At 40.5% G+C, this 18,837-nt stretch overlaps 1 protein-coding gene across 4 annotated transcripts in view; it reads right to left on the bottom strand.

Moving 5' to 3' along the window:
• SPIRE1 (spire type actin nucleation factor 1) overlaps positions 1 to 18,837 on the bottom strand; it is a 208,234-nt gene that overhangs the window by 94,218 nt on the left and 95,179 nt on the right. For all 4 annotated transcript variants that reach the window (XM_017498461.2, XM_017498460.2, XM_017498459.2 and 1 more), the window contains exon 3: positions 10,880 to 11,113. In XM_017498461.2, coding sequence (XP_017353950.1) covers positions 10,880 to 11,113 — 234 coding nt within the window. The remainder of the gene's footprint in view (positions 1 to 10,879; positions 11,114 to 18,837) is intronic.

The following is an 18,837-nucleotide window of genomic DNA, read 5'->3' as shown; positions in this document are numbered from 1 at the left end:
CACTAACAAGCTGTAAGTTCTCTTAATTTCTTACTGTAGTCAGTAAACTGGACACTCATTAATAACTTTAAAAAACACTATATTTTAATAATTTATATCAATTAAATAATAAATGAAGTTTGTGGTCTGTAATATCCTTAATAATGTAGCTTTTTGTTTTCATGTATAGTAAGCATCTTACACAATCTAATAGATCACTATCTTTTGTAAAATACATTCTCAAGAAAATATCACGAGTGTAAACAGGAAACCTTCACAGTACCAAAAAAAGCTAAAAGCTGATTTATCCAGAAGCATTAAAAGCAGAAATCTCACAAGTTTATTACTCACAGAGCCACCAGTAAACATAGAGTATATTTTTTGCTCAATTATTTTTGTATTTAGAAAACATCTTGCAATACAGAATTATCATTCAAGGTAATGAAAGACAACTAAGGCTTTACCTTATGTAACTTACCCAAATCTTATATTCCAATTACACAATGAAATCACATAAAGCAATGGGTTTCAAAGTTTTCAACTGCTATTCACAGTAAGAAATAAATTTAAATATATTTATATATATTGCACACGGACACATGCATATGGACATGTTATACATACAAAAGCTTCACAAAACAAAACTTGCACATTCAATCAATTTGACAACACATTCACTGGTTGTAAACTGAAACTTTAAAAACATTGGTGTAAAGGTAATAACTAGGTCTAAAAACTGTTTTTTAAAATGCATATGACAATCTTACACACAGAAAACCTAAAGGAACACTACTAGAGTTAATAAGCAATTTCAGCAGTTGTGGAATACATAATTAACAAAATCTTTTGTATTTCTATACATGACCAAAGAACAATTGGAAAATGAGGTCAAGAAAATCATTAAAATTGCATCAAAAATGCTAAGAGATGAATTTAACCAAGGAGTTACAAGACTTATACACTAAAGAGCACAAAATATTTTAAAAGAAATTAAAGAAGACCTAAATAAGCAGAAAGACCTCTTGTATTCATACACTGGAAGACAACATGGTTAGGACAACAACATTACCCAAGGTGATCAACAGACTGAATGCAATCCCTAACAAAATCCCAACAGCCTTTGTTTAAGAAATGAAAAGGCAGATCCTAAAATTCATATGGAATTGCAAGGAGCCCCTTGCAACAACCCAATTTAGAGATTAGGAAACTGAGATTTAGACCAGCTAAGTAATTTGCCCAAGGTCACACAGCTAGTCAATGGACGAAATGAAACCGAAACCAGGTAGTCTGACTCTGGAGCCCAAGTTCTTTTCCATCCTACCCTAAAATAAATGTAATTACCTTTATATTAAAGGGAATAATGTTCTTAAAGTACTTAAAGCATAGAGCATGGTATACAGTACACATGCAACAAAGTCATTTTTATAGTTACAAAAAAAGGGACACTAGGGTTAGGGGGACAAAATTAGGTTATATGACCTTGGACAAGTTATTTAACAATGCTGGGTTTCCATTTATCTCTAAAAAGAGAGGACTGGTCTATAACCTCTTATATAAATCTGTCTCTCCTCTTTGCTCCATGTATAAACTTCTAAATTAAACTGAAATGCTGAAGTTTTTGAGGAATCAGTCTTAGATCTTTTGATATCCTCTGCTTACTGTAGCTGACCTTGTCTAGTTTAATGGCTTTAAATGCCACCTGTAGGCTGATAACTCCTGAACTCTTATTCTAGGCCAGCCCTTTCCTTTATGTTAAAAACTTACAGCTGTGTACTTAGCATTTCCACTCAGATGCCACAAAGCTCAAACAACTCTGAGAGTCATCCTCCCTGCCCTCCCTTACTATGGGGTCTTGCTATGTTGCCCAAGCTAGTCTTGAACTCTTGGGCTCCGGCAATACTCCTGCATCAGGGTCCTGAGTAGCTGGGATTACAGGTGTGCACCACCACACCCAGCTGAGAGTCATCCTTGATTATTCTTTATTCCCATGCCACCCATGTCAAATCCATCAGTAAGTCTTGATGTTTCTACCTTCAAAATATACCACCTGACAGCTCTCTACTTTTCTCCATCTCCTCCACCATCATCATGGTCCCAGCCACTATTTTTTTTCTTTTTAGATGGAATTTCACTCTCTTTGCCCAGGCTGGAGTGCAATGGTGCAGTCTTGGCTCACTGCAACCTCAGCCTCCTGGGTTCAAGAGATTCTCCTGCCTCAGCCTCCCAAGTAGCTAGGATTACAGGCATGTGCCACCACACCCAGCTAATTTTGTACTTTTAGTAGAGACAGGGTTGCTCCATGCTGGTAAGGCTGGTCTTGAACTCCCAACCTCAGCTGATCCACCCACCTCAGCCTCCCAAAGTGCTGGCATTACAGGCGTGAGCCACTGTGCCTGGCTTCATATTCTTTCATTAGAGTACTCCTAACTTCCTCTCTCACTCATCTACACAGTTCTTCTCCACCTGACAGGCAAAATCTTTTATAAATGTAATTTGAGTTATGATCATCTCCTGCTTAAAAACATCCAATAATTCATTCAAACAATACTCATCAAGTGCCAATATGTACCAGGCACTGTAGTAAAAAGATGACACAGTATTTGATATGGTTTGGCTGTGTTTCCATCCAAATCTCATCTTGAATTCCCACATGCTCTGGGAGGAACCTGTAGGAGGTAATTGAATCACGGGGGCAGGTCTTTCCCGTGTTGTTCTCATGATAGTAAAAAAGTCTCATGAGATCTGATGGTTTTATAAGGGGGAGTTTCCCAGTACAAGCTCTTTTTTGGCCTGCTGCCATCCACATAAGACATGACTTGCTCCTCCTTGATTTCTGCCACGATTGGGAGGCCTCCCTAGCTGCGTGGAACTGTGAGTCCATTAAACCAGTTTTTCTTACCAGTTTCAGGTATGTCTTTATCAGCAGTGTGAAAAAGGACTAACATAGAATTGAACAAGTAACATCCCTTTCCTCTCAAAACTAGTAATGTGTATATCAGATCCTTACACACATGCACACACACACACACACACATATTGGGAATAACAGTTACTATTAAGAAAAACAGGTCGGGGTGGTGGCTCACATCTGTAATCCCAGCACTTTGGGAACTCACCTGAGTGGGTGCATCACATGAGGTCAGGAGTTCAAGACCAGCTTGATCAACATGATGAAATCCCATTTCTACCAAAAATACAAAAATTGGCTGGGCGTGGTGACCCACGCCTGTAATTCCAGCTACTTGGGAGGCTGAGGCAGGAGAATTACTTGAACCCAGGAAGTGGAGGCTGCAGTGAGCCGAGATCGTGCCACTGCACTCCAGCCTGGGCAAGAGGAAGGGAGGAAAAGAAAGAAGCAGAAGAAGCAGAAGTAGAAGAAACAGCAGCAGAAGAAGCAGAAGCAGCAGCAGCAGCAAAAGAAGAGGAAGAAGAGGAAGAGGAAGAAAAAGGAGAGGAGGAGGAAGAGAAGAGGAGGAGGAAGAGAAGAGGAGGAGGAAGAGGAAGAAGGGAAAGAAGAGAAAAAAGAGGAAGAAGAGGACGAGGAAGAGGAGGAAGAGGAAGAAGAAGAGGAAGAGGAAGAAGAAAGACGAAGAAAGGAGGAAGAAGGAGGAAGGAAGAAGAGACGACGGGGAGGAGAATAACAGCTAAATAGCTGAGCGAGGTGGCTCACACCTGTAATCCCAGCACTTTGGGAGGCTGAAGTGGGTGGATCACCCGAGGTCAGGAGTTCAAGACCAGTCTGGCCAACATGATGAAACCCCGTCTCTACTAAAAATACAAAAATTAGCTGGGCATGGTGGTGGGCACTTGGAATCCCAGCTACTTGGGAGGCTGAGGCAGAAGAATGGCTTGAACCTGGGAGGCGGGGGTTGCAGTGAACAGAAATCATACCATTGTACTCCAACCTGGGTGACAAGAGTGAAACTCCATCTCAAAAAAAAAAAAAAAAGGAAAAATAAAAGAAAGCAAGTGAGAGGTAGAAAATGAGGACAGTGGTGGGGAGGGTCAATAATCTGGAAGGAGTGGTCTGCAGGTGGCACCAGAGCAGAGAGCTCAATGAAGATTGTAGTGAGTCGTTCACAGACTTAAGGAAAGAGTGTCCCAGGTGTGGGAGGGCCAGTGGCTCCCACTAAACTTAAAACCCAAACTCTTCTGTGTTCCCCAAGTCTGTCACCATCTAGCTACACCTACCTCTCAAATCCCATTTGTGGCTCTTCCCTCCACTTTGTTTTGGTAATCCTGAACTTGTTTCTTTAAAACATGCCAATCTTTTTGCTGATTACTCACCCTAAAGGTGTTGACTTCAATGTCACCTGCTCAGAATGCCTTCTCTGTTTGTCCTTTCTAGATGCACTATCCACCTATAATTTCTCTGTTACTTTGTTTTTCTTTTTCTTGAGATGGAGTTTCATTCCTGTTGCTCAAGCTGGAGTACAATGGTGCAGTCTTGGCTCACTGCAACCTCCGCCTCCCAGGTTCAAGCGATTCTCCTGCCTCAGCCTCCCAAGTAGCTGCGATTACAGGCTTGCACCACCATGCCCAGCTAATTTTTTGTATTTTTAGTAAAGATGGAGTTTCACCATGTTGGCCAGGCTGGTCTCAAATTCCTGACCTCAGGTGATCTGTCCACCTCAGCCTCACAAAAGTGCTGGGATTACAGGTGTGAGCCACCACACCCAGCCTTTCTGTTACTTTTTAATCACCATATTCTGCATTTTCTTCAAAGCAATTATTAGAATTTAAATTACAGTAGTTCCTCCTATCCATGGTTTCACTTTCCATGGCTTCAGTTACCTGTGGTCAACTATGTCTGAAAATATTAAATGGAAAATTCCAGAAATAAATCCTAAGCTTTAAATTAGTTGCTGTTCTGAGTTGCGTGGTGAAATCTCATACCGTACTGCACTGGCCTGCCCAGGATGTGAATCACCACTTTGTGCAACACATTTGCTGTCAGCCTCAAGTGATCTATCTGATTTGGCCTCCCGAAATGCTGGGATTACAGGCATGAGGCACTGAGCCTGGTTTGCATCCCACAAATTTTGATAGGTCACAAATTGATTATTATTCAGTTTATTTCCACTGTGTTTCTTCTTTGACTCTTGGGACATTTAAAAGTAGTTTATTAATTTCCAAGTACATGTGGAAATAATAAAAATCTTTTTATTACTCATACCTGGCTTAATTCCAGTATGGTAACAGAACATTTCCTATATAATTTTAGCCCTTTGAAATTTGTTAAGACTTGCTTTAAGGCCTAGAATATGGTGAAATTTTTAATCGTTTCCTGTATACCTGAAAAGAATGTGTGCTCTGCACTGGGGGAAGTGCCCTGTCCTATTAATGTAAAGTCAGGTTTGTTATTCTCATTGTCCAAATATTTTATATTTGTACTGATACTGAGAGGTATTTTAAACTTCCCATTATGATTGTAAATTTGTCTACTTCCCCTTTTACTTTTATTTATTTGAATGTTGTTCAATGCTACTGTTATAGGCTATGTTATTAGGTGTACATAAATTTAGGAATGCTATTTCTCCTTAGTGAGTTGAACTTTTTATCATTAAGCATCCTCCTTTTTTATCTCTAGTATTTTGTCTTTAGGTCAATTTTATATGAAAATAATATATGCAATACTTTTCTTTTGGTTAGAAAGTTACATTTTTCCATTCTGTTACTTCAAGCTTTCTATGTCCTATTTATAGTGTCTACTCTGGAAGTAACATACAGTTGGATTTTGTATTTTAATGCAGTCTAAAAATCTTTGTCTTTTAAAAATTAGAGTATTTTAGGCTAGCACAATCCACAGAAATACAATGTGAGCCATGTATGTAACTTTAAATTTTCTAGTAGCCACATTGAAAAAAATAAAAAGAAGTGATATTAACTTTGATACTATATTTTAGCTAACCTAACACAATAATATATAATATTTCAAATTATAGCAAATACAAAAATTCTTAACAAGGCTTTTTTTTGAGACAGAGTCTCATTCTGTTGCTCAGGCTGGAGTGCACTGGCATAATCTTGGCTCACTGCAACCTCTGCCTCCCAGGTTCAAGTGGTTCTCCTGCCTCAGCCTCCTGAGTTACTGGGATTACAAGCATGCACTACCACACCTGGCTAATTTTTTTTGTATTTTTAGTAGAGACAAGGTTTTGTCACATTGGTCAGATCTCAAATTCCTGACCTCAAATGATCCACCCACCTCGGCCTCCCAAAGTGCTGGGATTACAGGCCTGAGCCACTGCACCCGGCGGACAAAGAATTTTACATTCATTTCTTGGTACTAAGTGTTTGGAATCCAGTATAGATTTCATACTTTCAGTGCATGTCAGTTCAGACTAACCACATTTGAAGTGATTGATTAATAGTCACATGTGGCTAGTAACTACTCTATTGAGCAGTGTAGATTTAGACCATTTACATTTAATGTAATTACCAATATATTTAGGTGTCAAATTACCATCGGCTATTTGCTTTCCCACCTGTTCTCTATTCCTTTTCAATTCTTTCCATCTCTTCTTTTGGATTATCAGTAATTTTATTAGCTTCATCTGTCCCTTTCCCTGTTGACTTGGTATTTATAAATTCTTTTATTTATTTTTAGTGGCTTTCCTAATAAATTAGTGCTTTAACCTCTTCCCAGACAATACCAGGATCTTAGAACACTTACTCCCACACTCTTTTGTGTTACTGTTACATACTTTAATTCTAAATATATTCTAAGTCATGCAAGATATTATTATTTGTAGTTAATATTCATTTAGATTTATTTTCGTGTTTCTTTTTTTTTTTTTTAATTGAGATGGAGTCTCACTCTATCCCCCAGGCTGGAGTGCAGTGGTATAATCTTGGCTCACTGACAACCTCCACCTCCTAGGTTCAAGCGATCTCCGACCTCAGCCTCCCAAGCAGCTGGGATTTCAGGCATGTGCCACCACACCCAGCTAATTTTTTGTATTTTTAGTAGAGATGGGGTTTCACCATGTTGGCCACGCTGGTCATGAACTCCTGACCTCAAGTGATTCACCCGCCTCGGCCTCCCAAAGTGCTGGGATTACAGGTGTGAGCCACTGCACCTGGCCCACGTTTATTTTTCTTTGCCCTTCAAACCTTCTGCATCTCCTAGTTTCTACCACACATGGAATGCCTTCTGCCTGATGTATACCCTTTAGTATTACCTTTAGTCAGAGTCTGCTGGTGACAAATTTTCTGTGTTTGTTGGAAAAGGTATTTTACCTTTTTTAAAACAAAACAAAACAAAACAAAAAAAGGTCTCACTGTGTCACCCAGGCTGGAATGCAATGGCGCCATTACTGCCCACTGTAGTCTCAACCTCCTGGGCTCTAGTGATCCACCATGTCTGGTTGATATTTTATCTTTACTGCTGAGATATTATACTGGATAAGTAATTCTAGATTTAATATTAGAACTTTGAAGATAGCATTTCTCTCTGTCTTCTAACATTACTCTTCCTTTGACTTACTTTGTAAAATGGGTATTGGAATACCTGCCCAATCTACCTCACAGTATGATTCTAAGGCTCCAGTAATAGAAGGGACAGGACATAAAGGCATTTTTCAACTACAATGTATCATATTAAAACATACAAAGTTAATAATTATTGGAATAAAAGACTATCCAGGACAAAAGTTACACATTAAAGAGGGTCTTGCTTGCTAAGAATTGAAAACAAATTGTTTCAAGTTATTAAACATCCTATTATTTTTATGAATCGAACTTAGTTTCACATTTCTACTTCAAACAAGGAGAAAGCAGTTACAATTCTTTAAATAATTCTGGTCTTCTCTTCCAACACAGTAAACAGAGTCAATTTATGAACTGAGGTTTTCAACCTGCTAACCAAACCACAAACTCATATCTGCACTGTATGACGAGGAATCATGGTTTGTTTTTTGGGTTTTTTTTTTTTTTGAGACAGAGTCTCACTCTGTCGCCCAGGCTGGAGTGCAGTGGCACAATCTCAGCTCCCAGGTTCAAGCGATTCTCCTGCCTCAGCCTACCGAGTAGCTGGCTACAGGCGTGCACCACCAGACCCAGCTAAGTTTTGTATTTTTAGTAGAGACAGGGTTTCACCAGGTTGGCCAGGATGGTCTCAATCTCTTAACCTTGCGATCCACCCGCCTCAGCCTCCCAAAGTGCTGGGATTACAGGAGTGAGTCACCATGCCCAGCCAAATCATAGGTTTTATAATATTTTAAAATTTCAGTTTATTTGTAAAATGCTTCAGCAATTATTTTTCTTCTCATTCAGCTACATGGAACATTCAGAACAGTTACAGATGTAGAGAATTTTATAGGTCAGTTTTGATTAGCATGGAAACCAATAAACAACAGGTAAGGTTGTGATATTCTCCAATAAAATTTCTAACAGAATTGGTAAACTTCAGTTTTCCTTCATCTATAAAACCTTTAAAACTTTTTTCTTTGCTTTGCTTTTTTTTTTTTTTTTTTTTTTTTCCCTGACAGAGTCTCACTCTGTCACCCAGGCTGGAGTGTAGTGGTATGCTCTCGGCTCACTGCAATCTCCACCTCCACCTACCAGGTTCAAGAGATTCTCATGCCTCAGCCTCCAACTAGCTGGGACTACAGGCGTGCACCACCACATGCAGCTAATTTTTGTATTTTTTTGGTAGAGATAGGTTTTCACCATGTTGGCCAGCTGGTCTTGAACTCCCGGCCTCAAGTAATCCATCCACCTCGGGCTTCCAAAATGCTGAGATTACAGGCATAAGTCACTGCACCCAGCCTTTTTTTCTTTTAAATAGGGAAGAGGTCTCACTCTGTTGCCCAGGCTGGTCTCGAACTCCTGAGCTCAAGTGATCCTCCCACCTGGGCCTCCCAAAGTGGTGGGATTACAGGTGTGAGCTACCATGCCCAGCCAAAAACCTGTCTTCTTAAGCACCCTTTTAACTATTCATTTTTCATATAATGATAGCAATAAGTTAGGGAACCACAGTAGCTCAAAAAATAAAATAAAAGGTATCCATTCAAACTTCTAAATGTCTAAGACTTTTAAAATAAGATATTTAATGTCACTGAATAAAATTCTTAAATTCCAATTACTCTCTGGCCCTCATCTTCCAAACCTGTAGTTTAAGACAGCAATCTATGACATCTGTTACACTCCTGGTGCCAGGGTTGATTTTATGGATCTCGTTGGTTAGGTAGAACACGTGTTCCCTTCCTCTTTCACCACTCCTTATGCATACTCCCCCAACGCACACACAACCAAGATACTGTTAGCTCACTTTCACAGATATGAGTGGTTTTGCTTCTTAATGAAAACGTTTTACTCTCCGTTTTTTCAATCACGATTTATCATGGTCTTCCACAGAGTAAGCAGGGCATTTGTGGTCTGCAGAAAGTTTAACTGGCCTTCAAGTGTGTTTATGTGTTTTTAAAAAATAAAACTTAACATCTAGAAAACATAAAATGAATAAAACACATCAAATTTCTATTTGTTTGTGTAAATATATATACATATATGTATGTGTATTTTACGTGTATAGGCTGATTTAAAATGAGAAGTACTACATATCTTTAAAAAGCTAAAGAATATATCTAAATTTCATAAGAATCATAACTTGTATAGTTCTTTCCAGAGTCCTTGAGAGATGTACCATCTAAGGAACTCTAAGGAGCAGGGGCACTCAGCACACCTGAAAAGTACCATTGTGACAGTGCTTCTATATTCCTATCCCTGAAACACTTTATGAAAAGTTGGAAAATAAGAGATACACCATTGACACTGCTTATAAAACCTAGTAAATATCATGTATAAGTAACTTTCTTTTATGGCTTATTTGTCAAATCCGTTTTAAGTTAATCTCTGTACATTTAGCACAGTAGACATTATAGCCTTCAAGTACACAGCAAATTTTTTTTTTTTTTTTGAGACGGAGTCTCACTCTGTTGCCCAGGCTAGAGTGCAGTGGCACCATCTCAGCTCACTGCAACCTCTACCTCCAGGGTTCAAGTGATTGTCCTGCCTCAGGCTCCTGAGTAGCTGGGATTACAGGTGCCCACCATCACACCCAGATAATTTTTGTATTTTTAGTAGAGACGGGGTTTCACCATCTTGGCCAGGATGGCCTCAATCTCTTGACCTCGTGATCCACCTGCCTCAGCCTCCCAAAGTGCCGGGATTACAGGCGTGAGCCACCGCACCCAGCCTAGCAAAATTTAAATAAAGAGAAAAATTTCGTATAACCCACCAAACTTGCTTCATTGCATATAAATACCACTAGGTAGGTCAAGAAAACAAAGTAAAACAATCAGCTGTGATACTTGAGATGCAAAATCTTCATCTAAGTAAGTGGATAACAGTTATTATTTACTCTAGACAAAGGAAATACAGAGGTCAACTGAAGACATAATGCCCAGTCAAGGTGATACATGGTATGTAATGATAAGGAGCACGTAATATCTAAAAGCACTATTACTAAATGCTGAATCACCTACCTACCTACCTTCCTTTCTTTTTTTTCTCTCTCTTTCTCTTTCTTATTTTTAAATAAATGCAGCTATATGTCAACCATTCAATTTTTAAAAAATAACAAGCTGGGCACAGTGGCTCATTTCTATAATCCCAGCACTTTGGGAGGTGAAGTCAGAAGGATTGCTTGAGCCCAAGGGTTCAAAAGCAGCCTGAGCAACACAGCAAGACTCCCATCTCTGCAAAAAATTTGAAAATTAGCCAGGTGTGGTGGCACACCTGTAGTCCCAGCTACTCAGGAGGCAGAGGCTGCAGTGAGCCATGATCATACTACTACGCTCTAGCCTGGGCAACAGAGTGAGACTGTCTACCCAGGGAAAAAAAGAGAAGAAATAATAACTCTTGAGAAAAGCAAGTACTATGCAAACTGCTGCCTTACCTTCATGACATCTCTATATGACCGAATAGCTGAGATTTTTCTCTTTTCATCTTCTTCATCTTCCAGGCCTTCTTCTGCAGCCTCATAGCCCTCATCATTGCTCCCATCAGCTTCTACCGTGTTGGCCATGTGATCGATGAGCTGCTCGAGGGGAGGGCTTAATTCCCTTTCTTCATTCTCCTTCAAACCATAGTCCAGTGCTTTATAAATAATAATTCCCAAAGATTCAATGACCTAGGAACATTTAAAAAAATGTTAATGGAGATGACTGAAGAGCCTTCTAGGATGAATTGTGAGGCATAAAATGTTTAGTATTATTTTTTTCCCGTCAAACCAACATCCAACACATACACAAACCCTTTTTATATTATCTTAGATTTATAATTTGTGTTAAAATCCGTATTTGCCATTCATATATAAAATATGAACTGAGTTTACTTTCTACATTTCCAGAAGATATTTCTGAGAACAGATATGGTTATCAAAGAACATATCCTTTCAGAACTCTTATGCCAATGTTTATTTAATTAGAGATTCACAGACATCCTAAGTATGAAATATTGAAAATTCAGTTATGGGTAGCAATTAACTTAAGCCTAAATAACAATGACAAAAATCTACTCATATCCATGCATACACACTTCTCTGAGTTCTATTCAATCACTGAAAACACATGTCTCTCATATGATGCAAAAAAATGAGAGATCTTTTGCAAACCCTGAATTTTCAAGGAAGCCCACAGATAAGCATCCCTACCACCCATCTCCATCAGTATTACTACAGGCGAATGAATCTCATTTATGAACAGTCAATACATCACTGTTGCATACAATCTTGACAACTGCTCCAGACTTGGACCAATACAGGGAATTCCACTTTATTTCTCAATACTGCCTTTCTGCTTTAAAAAAAAAAAAATCACATATAAACCTTTTTAATTTTATTGTTTTTCCTGTCTCTCTCTCTAAAGAACACAGGCAGCCAGTGCAGTGGCTCATGCCTATAATCCCAGCACTTTGGGAGGCCAAGGTGGGTGGATCACTTGAGGTCAGGAGTTCGAGATCAGCCTGGCCAACATGGTGAAACCCTGTCTCTAATAAAAATATAAAAATTAGCTGTGTATGGTGGCGCGTGCCTGTAATTCCAGTTTCTTGGGAGGCTGAGATAGGAGAATCGCTTGAACCCAGGAGGCAAGGGTTGCAGTGAGCCAACATCGAGCCACTGCACTTCAGCCTGGGTGATCGAGTAACACTCTGTCTCCAAAAAAAAGAAAAAAGAACACAGGCAATGAAGATTTAGAATTAAATCCTGACTTCTACCACTAGCCACCTGCCTTAGGGCAAATCATTTTAGTGATGACTTTTCTCAACTGTTAAATGGGGATGTCAATGACACCTACATTTAATAAGATTCTGTTAAGACTATAAATATGTATAAATATTACGTATTTTCAATAAGAAATACTTTAAAACAGTATTGTTTAAAAACTTGTAAGTTAAGAATTTTTAAGCATGATTTTCATTTTGGATGCTAGTGTTGAGAAAATATTATTTCATTTGGTAAAGTCGATTTCAGATTTTGTAGAGAATTTTTGAGTGAGTGCCTTTAAGGGCTACAGTATATGACAATGACTCCATGCATGGAAGTACCTGGTACAATATCTGACTTATAATAGGGACTCAATAACGTTCTCACTGCCCTCCCCTTCTTTCAGCCCACTCTTTTTCCAATGTCTATCAGTTACTCCCAAAGTAAATACATAAAATCTTTCATTTTCATTATTTCATTTATAGCTGGAAATACTGCATTTTTTAAAAAGTGATTTCTACAGCATCAAAATTAAAAAGTCAGAAGTTTCTAACATGAGTTAAACACAAGAGAGTCACCGTCATATACTGTAGCCCTTAAAAAGCACTCACTCACTCCCTCAAAAATTCTCTACAAAATCTGAAATTTACTTTACCAAATGAAATATTTTCTCAACACTAGCATTCAAAATGAATCTCATGCTTAAAAATTCTTACCTTCTTAGTTTTTAAGCAATACTGTTTTAAAATATTTCTTACTAAAATATGTAATATTTGCACTGATTTTTATGGTCTGATCTGGCACTGCAGCCACTGTTTTCTTTTCTTTTTTTTTTTTTTCCTTCCTCTTTTGGGACAAAGTCTCACTCTGTCACTCAGGCTGGAGTGCAGTGGTGCGATTATGGCTCACTGCAGCTTCGACCTCCTTGGGCTGAGGTGATCCTCCCACTTCAGCCTCCCTAGTAGCTGGGAAAACAGGTACGCACCACCAGGCCTGCCTAATTTTTTTGTATTGTTTTAAGAGACAGAGTTTCAACATGGTGCCTAAGCTGGTCTCGAACTCTTGGACTTAAGCAATCAGGCTGCCTCAGCCTCCCAAAGTGCTAGGGTACAGGAATGAGCCACCACGCATTATTTTCTACTATAAAAATGAATTTAAACAATGGATCTTCTAAGTTCCAAGGCAATTGACTACTTTAGTCATCCCTCCTGGCAGTGTCCCAGGACAATCAGCCTGTTCTGGAGAGGGTACCATTTCAGTGCTTCCCTGGCACAGGGTACACACTTCTCTCATAGCATGTACCATTCTCACCACAGGCAGGTGCTGCTTCAGGCAAGGATTTTAACTTTCAAAGATGGCACAGCCTAACACTAACCTATCAACTATGGCTTCCAACCATAGACCCAAGAACCACTCAGCAAGCTTTGCTCTTTTCTCTGTTCAATTACTTTGCCTACAGGAGCTGACCCATTCTTCAAAAAGTCATTTTATATCATCTTCCTCTTTAATCCAGCAACCTTTTCTGCCTCTTTTGGGCTCAGCTCCAAATAAAACAATCACTTTCCCACTTTCAAATGTACAAACTGATAGTAATCTATACTTATTTCCCCTTCCTTCCATTCGTAGTGGAGGATAAGGTCTTCTATTCCTGTTAAAGGTCCCTACCCTCCTGACCCTTCATACCCTCCAGTGTAATCCCATTTCTATGCTTACTTTACAAGCAAACCTCCCAAAAGGGAGGTAGCAATGCTGATGGTAGCAATGATGAGGGCTATAAAACTGCAGAAGGAGGCCTGGAACATAAAGAAGATGCAAAGAGAAAAATCTCAGCTATTTGGTTATATAGAGTCGTGAAGGTAAGGCAGCAGTTTATATAGTACTTGTTTTTCTCAAGAGTTGTTACTTCTTCTTTTTTTTTTTTTCCTGGAGAGACAGTATCTCATTCTGTCACCCAGGCGGGAGTGCAATTGTGTGATAATGGCTCATTGCAGCCTCTGCCTCCTGAGTAGCTGGGACTACAGGCGTATGCCAACACACCTGGCTAGTTTTTTAATTTTTTGCAGAGATGGGGTCTTGCTATGTTACTCAGGCTGGTTTTGAACCCCTGGCCTCGGGCAATCCTCCTGCCTTGGTCTCTCAAAGTACTAGGATTACAGACATGAGCCACTGTCTGTAATGAGCCCATCTCTTCTTTCCCTCCTCCCGTCCACTGTTGAATCCATTTCCATCTAATGTCTTTCCTTCTGAAACACTGAAACACAAATACTAAAGCCACAAACAATCTCTATATAGCATGTTTAATCCATCCTCATCCTAAAGGACTGCTCAATAGCATCCAACACAACTCACTCATTTCTTTGGTTCTAAACACTCTGGATTTTAGATTTTCTCTCAACAACTACTTCTCAATCTGTCTACAGATCCTTTCTCCTGCAACTGTTTAATTGATGGAGTTCTTCAGAGCTCATGCACTCTACTTTCTTCCACAATCTCTTGCAAAGTACTCTTATACATAGCCAATGCTGTAAACACAATATGTATTCTGCTATTTCCTTAATTTATATTACTAGTCTACAGTTTGTCTCTGGTATGCAAGTAATATATCATTTTTACTTAATACTTCCACGTGAATACGTAATACGCACTTCAAACCATAATGTTTGCTTATTGTCTACTTTCTTCACTAAAATGTAAGTTCCATGAGACCTTGGATCTTGTCTATTTTGTTCACCATCATGAACAAAATGCTGTATGTTATACAGAGCTTGGCTCATAGCAGATGCTAAATAAGTATCTCACAATTAAATCGATAAGTTGCTTTATAACAATAATATATCTACTTCTGAGTTCCTTTTTGTAGATATAAAATATTTAGCAGAAACGTTTTCAAAAAAGTTATGGAATTTTATTCTTAAAAATCTGGGTTGGGAGAGGGGTGGAGAAAGACGGCTGAATAGATGATGGCTTTAATGACCATCAGCCCTGTAGGAACACTAAATTTCCAAAAATTTTTTTTTTTGGAGACAGAACTTTGCTCTTTCGCCCAGGCTGAAATGAAGTGGGACAATCTCCGCTCACTGCAACCTCTGCCCCCCTGGGTTCAAGCGATTCTCCTGTATAAGCCTTCTGAGTAGCTAGGATTACAGGCACATGCCACCACACCCAGCTAATTTTTGTATTTTTAGTAGAAATGGGGTTTCACCATGTTGGCCAGGATGGTCCCGAACTCTTGAACTCGGGTGATGCACCTGTCTCAGCCTCCCGAAGTGCTGGGATTACAGGCGTGAGCCACTGCACACGGCCAGTAACACCAAATTTAACTATCACAAAAAAGGCACCTTCATAAGAACCAGGTGCCTGGGGGAACTTGCTGCAGAGAGAAAATCTGGGTGGTTTGGGAGTAGAAAAGAACAGTAATTGTGAGACTCTCCACTAAATTCAGTGCTGTCCTATCACAAAGGAAAGTAAATCAGGTTGAGGCAGATGCCCACTCACAGAGGGAACATTTAGACCAGCCCTAGCCAGAGAGGAATCACCTAATCACCTATCTCAGTGTGGGAATTTGAGTTCTGGCAAGCCTTGCCACTGCGAGCTGAAGTATACTGGGGCTCTAAATAAGCTTGAAAGGCACTCTAGGCCACAAGGACTGCAACTCCAAGGCAAGTTTAGGTGCTCAGCTGGGCTCAGAGGCAGTGGATTTGTGGGGCATGTGACCTCCTGAGACACCAGCAGGATGGCTAAAATAGTGCTTGCAGCACCCCTCTCCCACTGCAAGGCAGCACAGTTCGCAGCTCCAAAAGAGTCCCCTTTTTTCCACTTGAAGAGAGGAGAGGGAAGAGTAAAGAGGACTATGTCGTGTATATCAGATATCAGCTTTAGCCACAGTAAGACAGAACACCAGGCACAGTCATGAGAACCCCATTCCAGGCCCTAGCTAATGGATAACATTTCTAAGTGCACCCTGGGGCAGAAAGGAACCTGCTGCCTTGAACAGAAGGACACAGTACTGGACAGTCATCACCTATAAACTAACGAGTCCTTGGGCCCTGAATAATCAGTAGCAATAACCAGGTAGTACGCCATGGGCCTTGGGTGAGACTACAGGATGAGTTGCCTTCAGGTGAGACCCAGCCTATTCCCAGCTGTGATGGCTAAGGCGAAAGACCCCTTGTGCTTGAGTAAAGCAGAGAGAAAAGTAAAAGGGGCTTTGTCTTGCAACTTAGGCACCAGCTTGGCCACAGTGGGGTTGAGCACCAAGTGGGCTCTTAGGGTTCCCAAAAAAAGGACTTGGCTCTAGAACGGCATTTCTGGACCTGCTGTGGGCAAGAGGGGAGCCCACTGGCCTGAATTGTGGGTCCCGGGGCCTGGCAGCATTCATTACAAACTGACGGAAAAGCTCTTGGGCCCTCAGTGAACATCAGTAGTAGCCTGGCAGTACTGCCCATGGGCGTGTGGTGGTGGCCATGGGGTGAGGGTCCTCTGCCTGAGTGGGAAGGACTGTGTCCTATGGTTTGAGTGCTAGCTCAGCGACAGTAAAATGGAACACCAGGCAGAACAGAAGGTAGTTTCTAAGGTTTCTGACTCCAGTCCCTAGTGACCAGACAGCATCTCTGGACCTACCTGGTGCCTGAGGGAACTTGCTGCCCTGAAGGGAAGGACAAAGGTGTGGCTGGCTTTGCTACCTGCTGATTGTAGAGCCATAGGGCCTTGGGCAAACATAGGCAGTAGCCAGATAGTGATTATAGAGGGCCTTGGGCAAGACCCAATGCAGTGCTGGCTTCAAGTCTGACCCAGCGCAGCCTCAGTGGTGGCAGCTACAGGGGTGCTTATGTCACCACCCCCACCTAGCTCCAGGTGGCTCAGCAGAGAGAGAGAGAGCGAGAGAATGAGAGAGCGAGAGCGAGAGAGAGAAAGAGAGAAAGAAAGAAACAGAGACAGAGACAGAGACAGACAGGAAAGAAAGAGACCTCTTGTCTGTTTGGGAGAACAGATCTTCCAGATTGTTGTCAACAAAGAGGCTGCGTGCCATGGCTCACACCTGTAATCCCAGCAACTTTGGGAGGCCAAGGTGGGTGGATCGCTTGAGGTCAGGAGTTTGAGACCAGCTTGGCCAACATGGCAAAACCCTATCTCTACTAAAAATACAAAAATTAGCTAAGTGCGGCAGCAGGCACCTGTAATCCCAGCTACTCAGTAGGCTGAGGCAGGAGAATAGTTTGAATCCGGGAGGTGAAGGTTGCAGTGAGCCAAGATCATGCCACTGCATTCCAGCCCAGGCAACAGAGAATAAGAATAAAAGAAAGAATCAACAAAGAAACACTGGACTTAATCTGCACTGTAGACCAAATAAACCTGGTAGATATTTATAGAACATTTCATCCAACAGCTACAGAATACACATTCTTTTCCTTAGTACATGAATCATTCTCATGGATAGGCCATATGTTTTGTCACAAAACAAGTCTTAAAACATTAAAAAAAAAAAAAAACTGAAAAAATATCAAGCATTTTATCTGACCACAATGGAATAAAACTAGAAGTCATAGTAAAAAGCCTCCCAGCAAAGAAAATCCTAGGACCCAATAGCTTCATAGCTGATTCTACCTAATATTTCAAGAAGAACTAATACCAATCCTCCTCAAACTATTCTGAAAAATAGAGGAGAGAATACTTCTTCCAAACTCATTTTTGAAGGCCAGTATTCCCCTGACATCAAAACCAGACAAAGACACATCAAAAAAAGGAAATCTACAGGCCAATATCGCTGATGAATATTAATGCAAAAATCCTCAATAAAATACTTGCAAATCAAACCCAACAACACATTAAAAAGATCATTCATTAAAATCAGCCCACTCATTGCACAGAGCTAATGTTTCTAGTTTCTTTGAATAAACAAAGAAATTGATTCTCCCAGTCTTAACACTTGGGAAAGTTTCATTTGTCTTATCTGAGTTCCTTTCTCAGGAAACCACCCATCAGGCTTCCCAGAGAATATCAGAGCTGAAACTTACCAGATCACTGCACCCATCATGATTGCCTAACTGACCACCTGCTTCCTGTTGACCAACTTCTTTTCCTTACCCCTCCCTAACTATTGTTTTCCCACACATGGTTTTACATTGCTTCCCTGTATACAAACCCCTAATTTTAGTTGGCCAGGAAGATGGATTTGAGATTGATTTCCTATCTCCTCGACTGCAGCACCAATTAAAGCCTTCTTCCCTCGCAATAACTGTTGTCTCATTGACTGATTTTCTGTCCAGTGAGCAGCAGTACCTAAACTGAATCCCTGGCACTTTGGCAACAGAACCAAAACCAGACAAAGACTTCTCAAAAAAAGAAATCTTGAATACTGGCCGGGCATGGTGGCTCACACCTATAATCCCAGCACTTTGGGAGGCCAAGGCGGATGGAAACAAGATCAGGAGATCGAGACCATCCAAGCCAACATGGTGAAACCCTGTCTCTACTAAAAATACAAAAAATTAGCCAGGCATGGTGGCATGCACCTGTAGTCCCAGCTACTCGGGACGCTGTGGCAGGAGAATTGCTTGAACCTGGTAGGCAGAGGTTTCAGAGAGCCAAGATCCTGACACTGCACTCCATTCCAGCCTGGGCAACAGCATGAGGCTCTGCCTTAAAAAAAA

Source organism: Cebus imitator, unplaced genomic scaffold (assembly GCF_001604975.1).
Source record: "Cebus imitator isolate Cc_AM_T3 unplaced genomic scaffold, Cebus_imitator-1.0 Scaffold242, whole genome shotgun sequence".
In the NCBI taxonomy this organism is placed as follows: domain Eukaryota; kingdom Metazoa; phylum Chordata; class Mammalia; order Primates; family Cebidae; genus Cebus; species Cebus imitator.
Note: the sequence above shows the minus strand (reverse complement) of the source record. Positions and strands in the feature narration are given on the sequence as shown.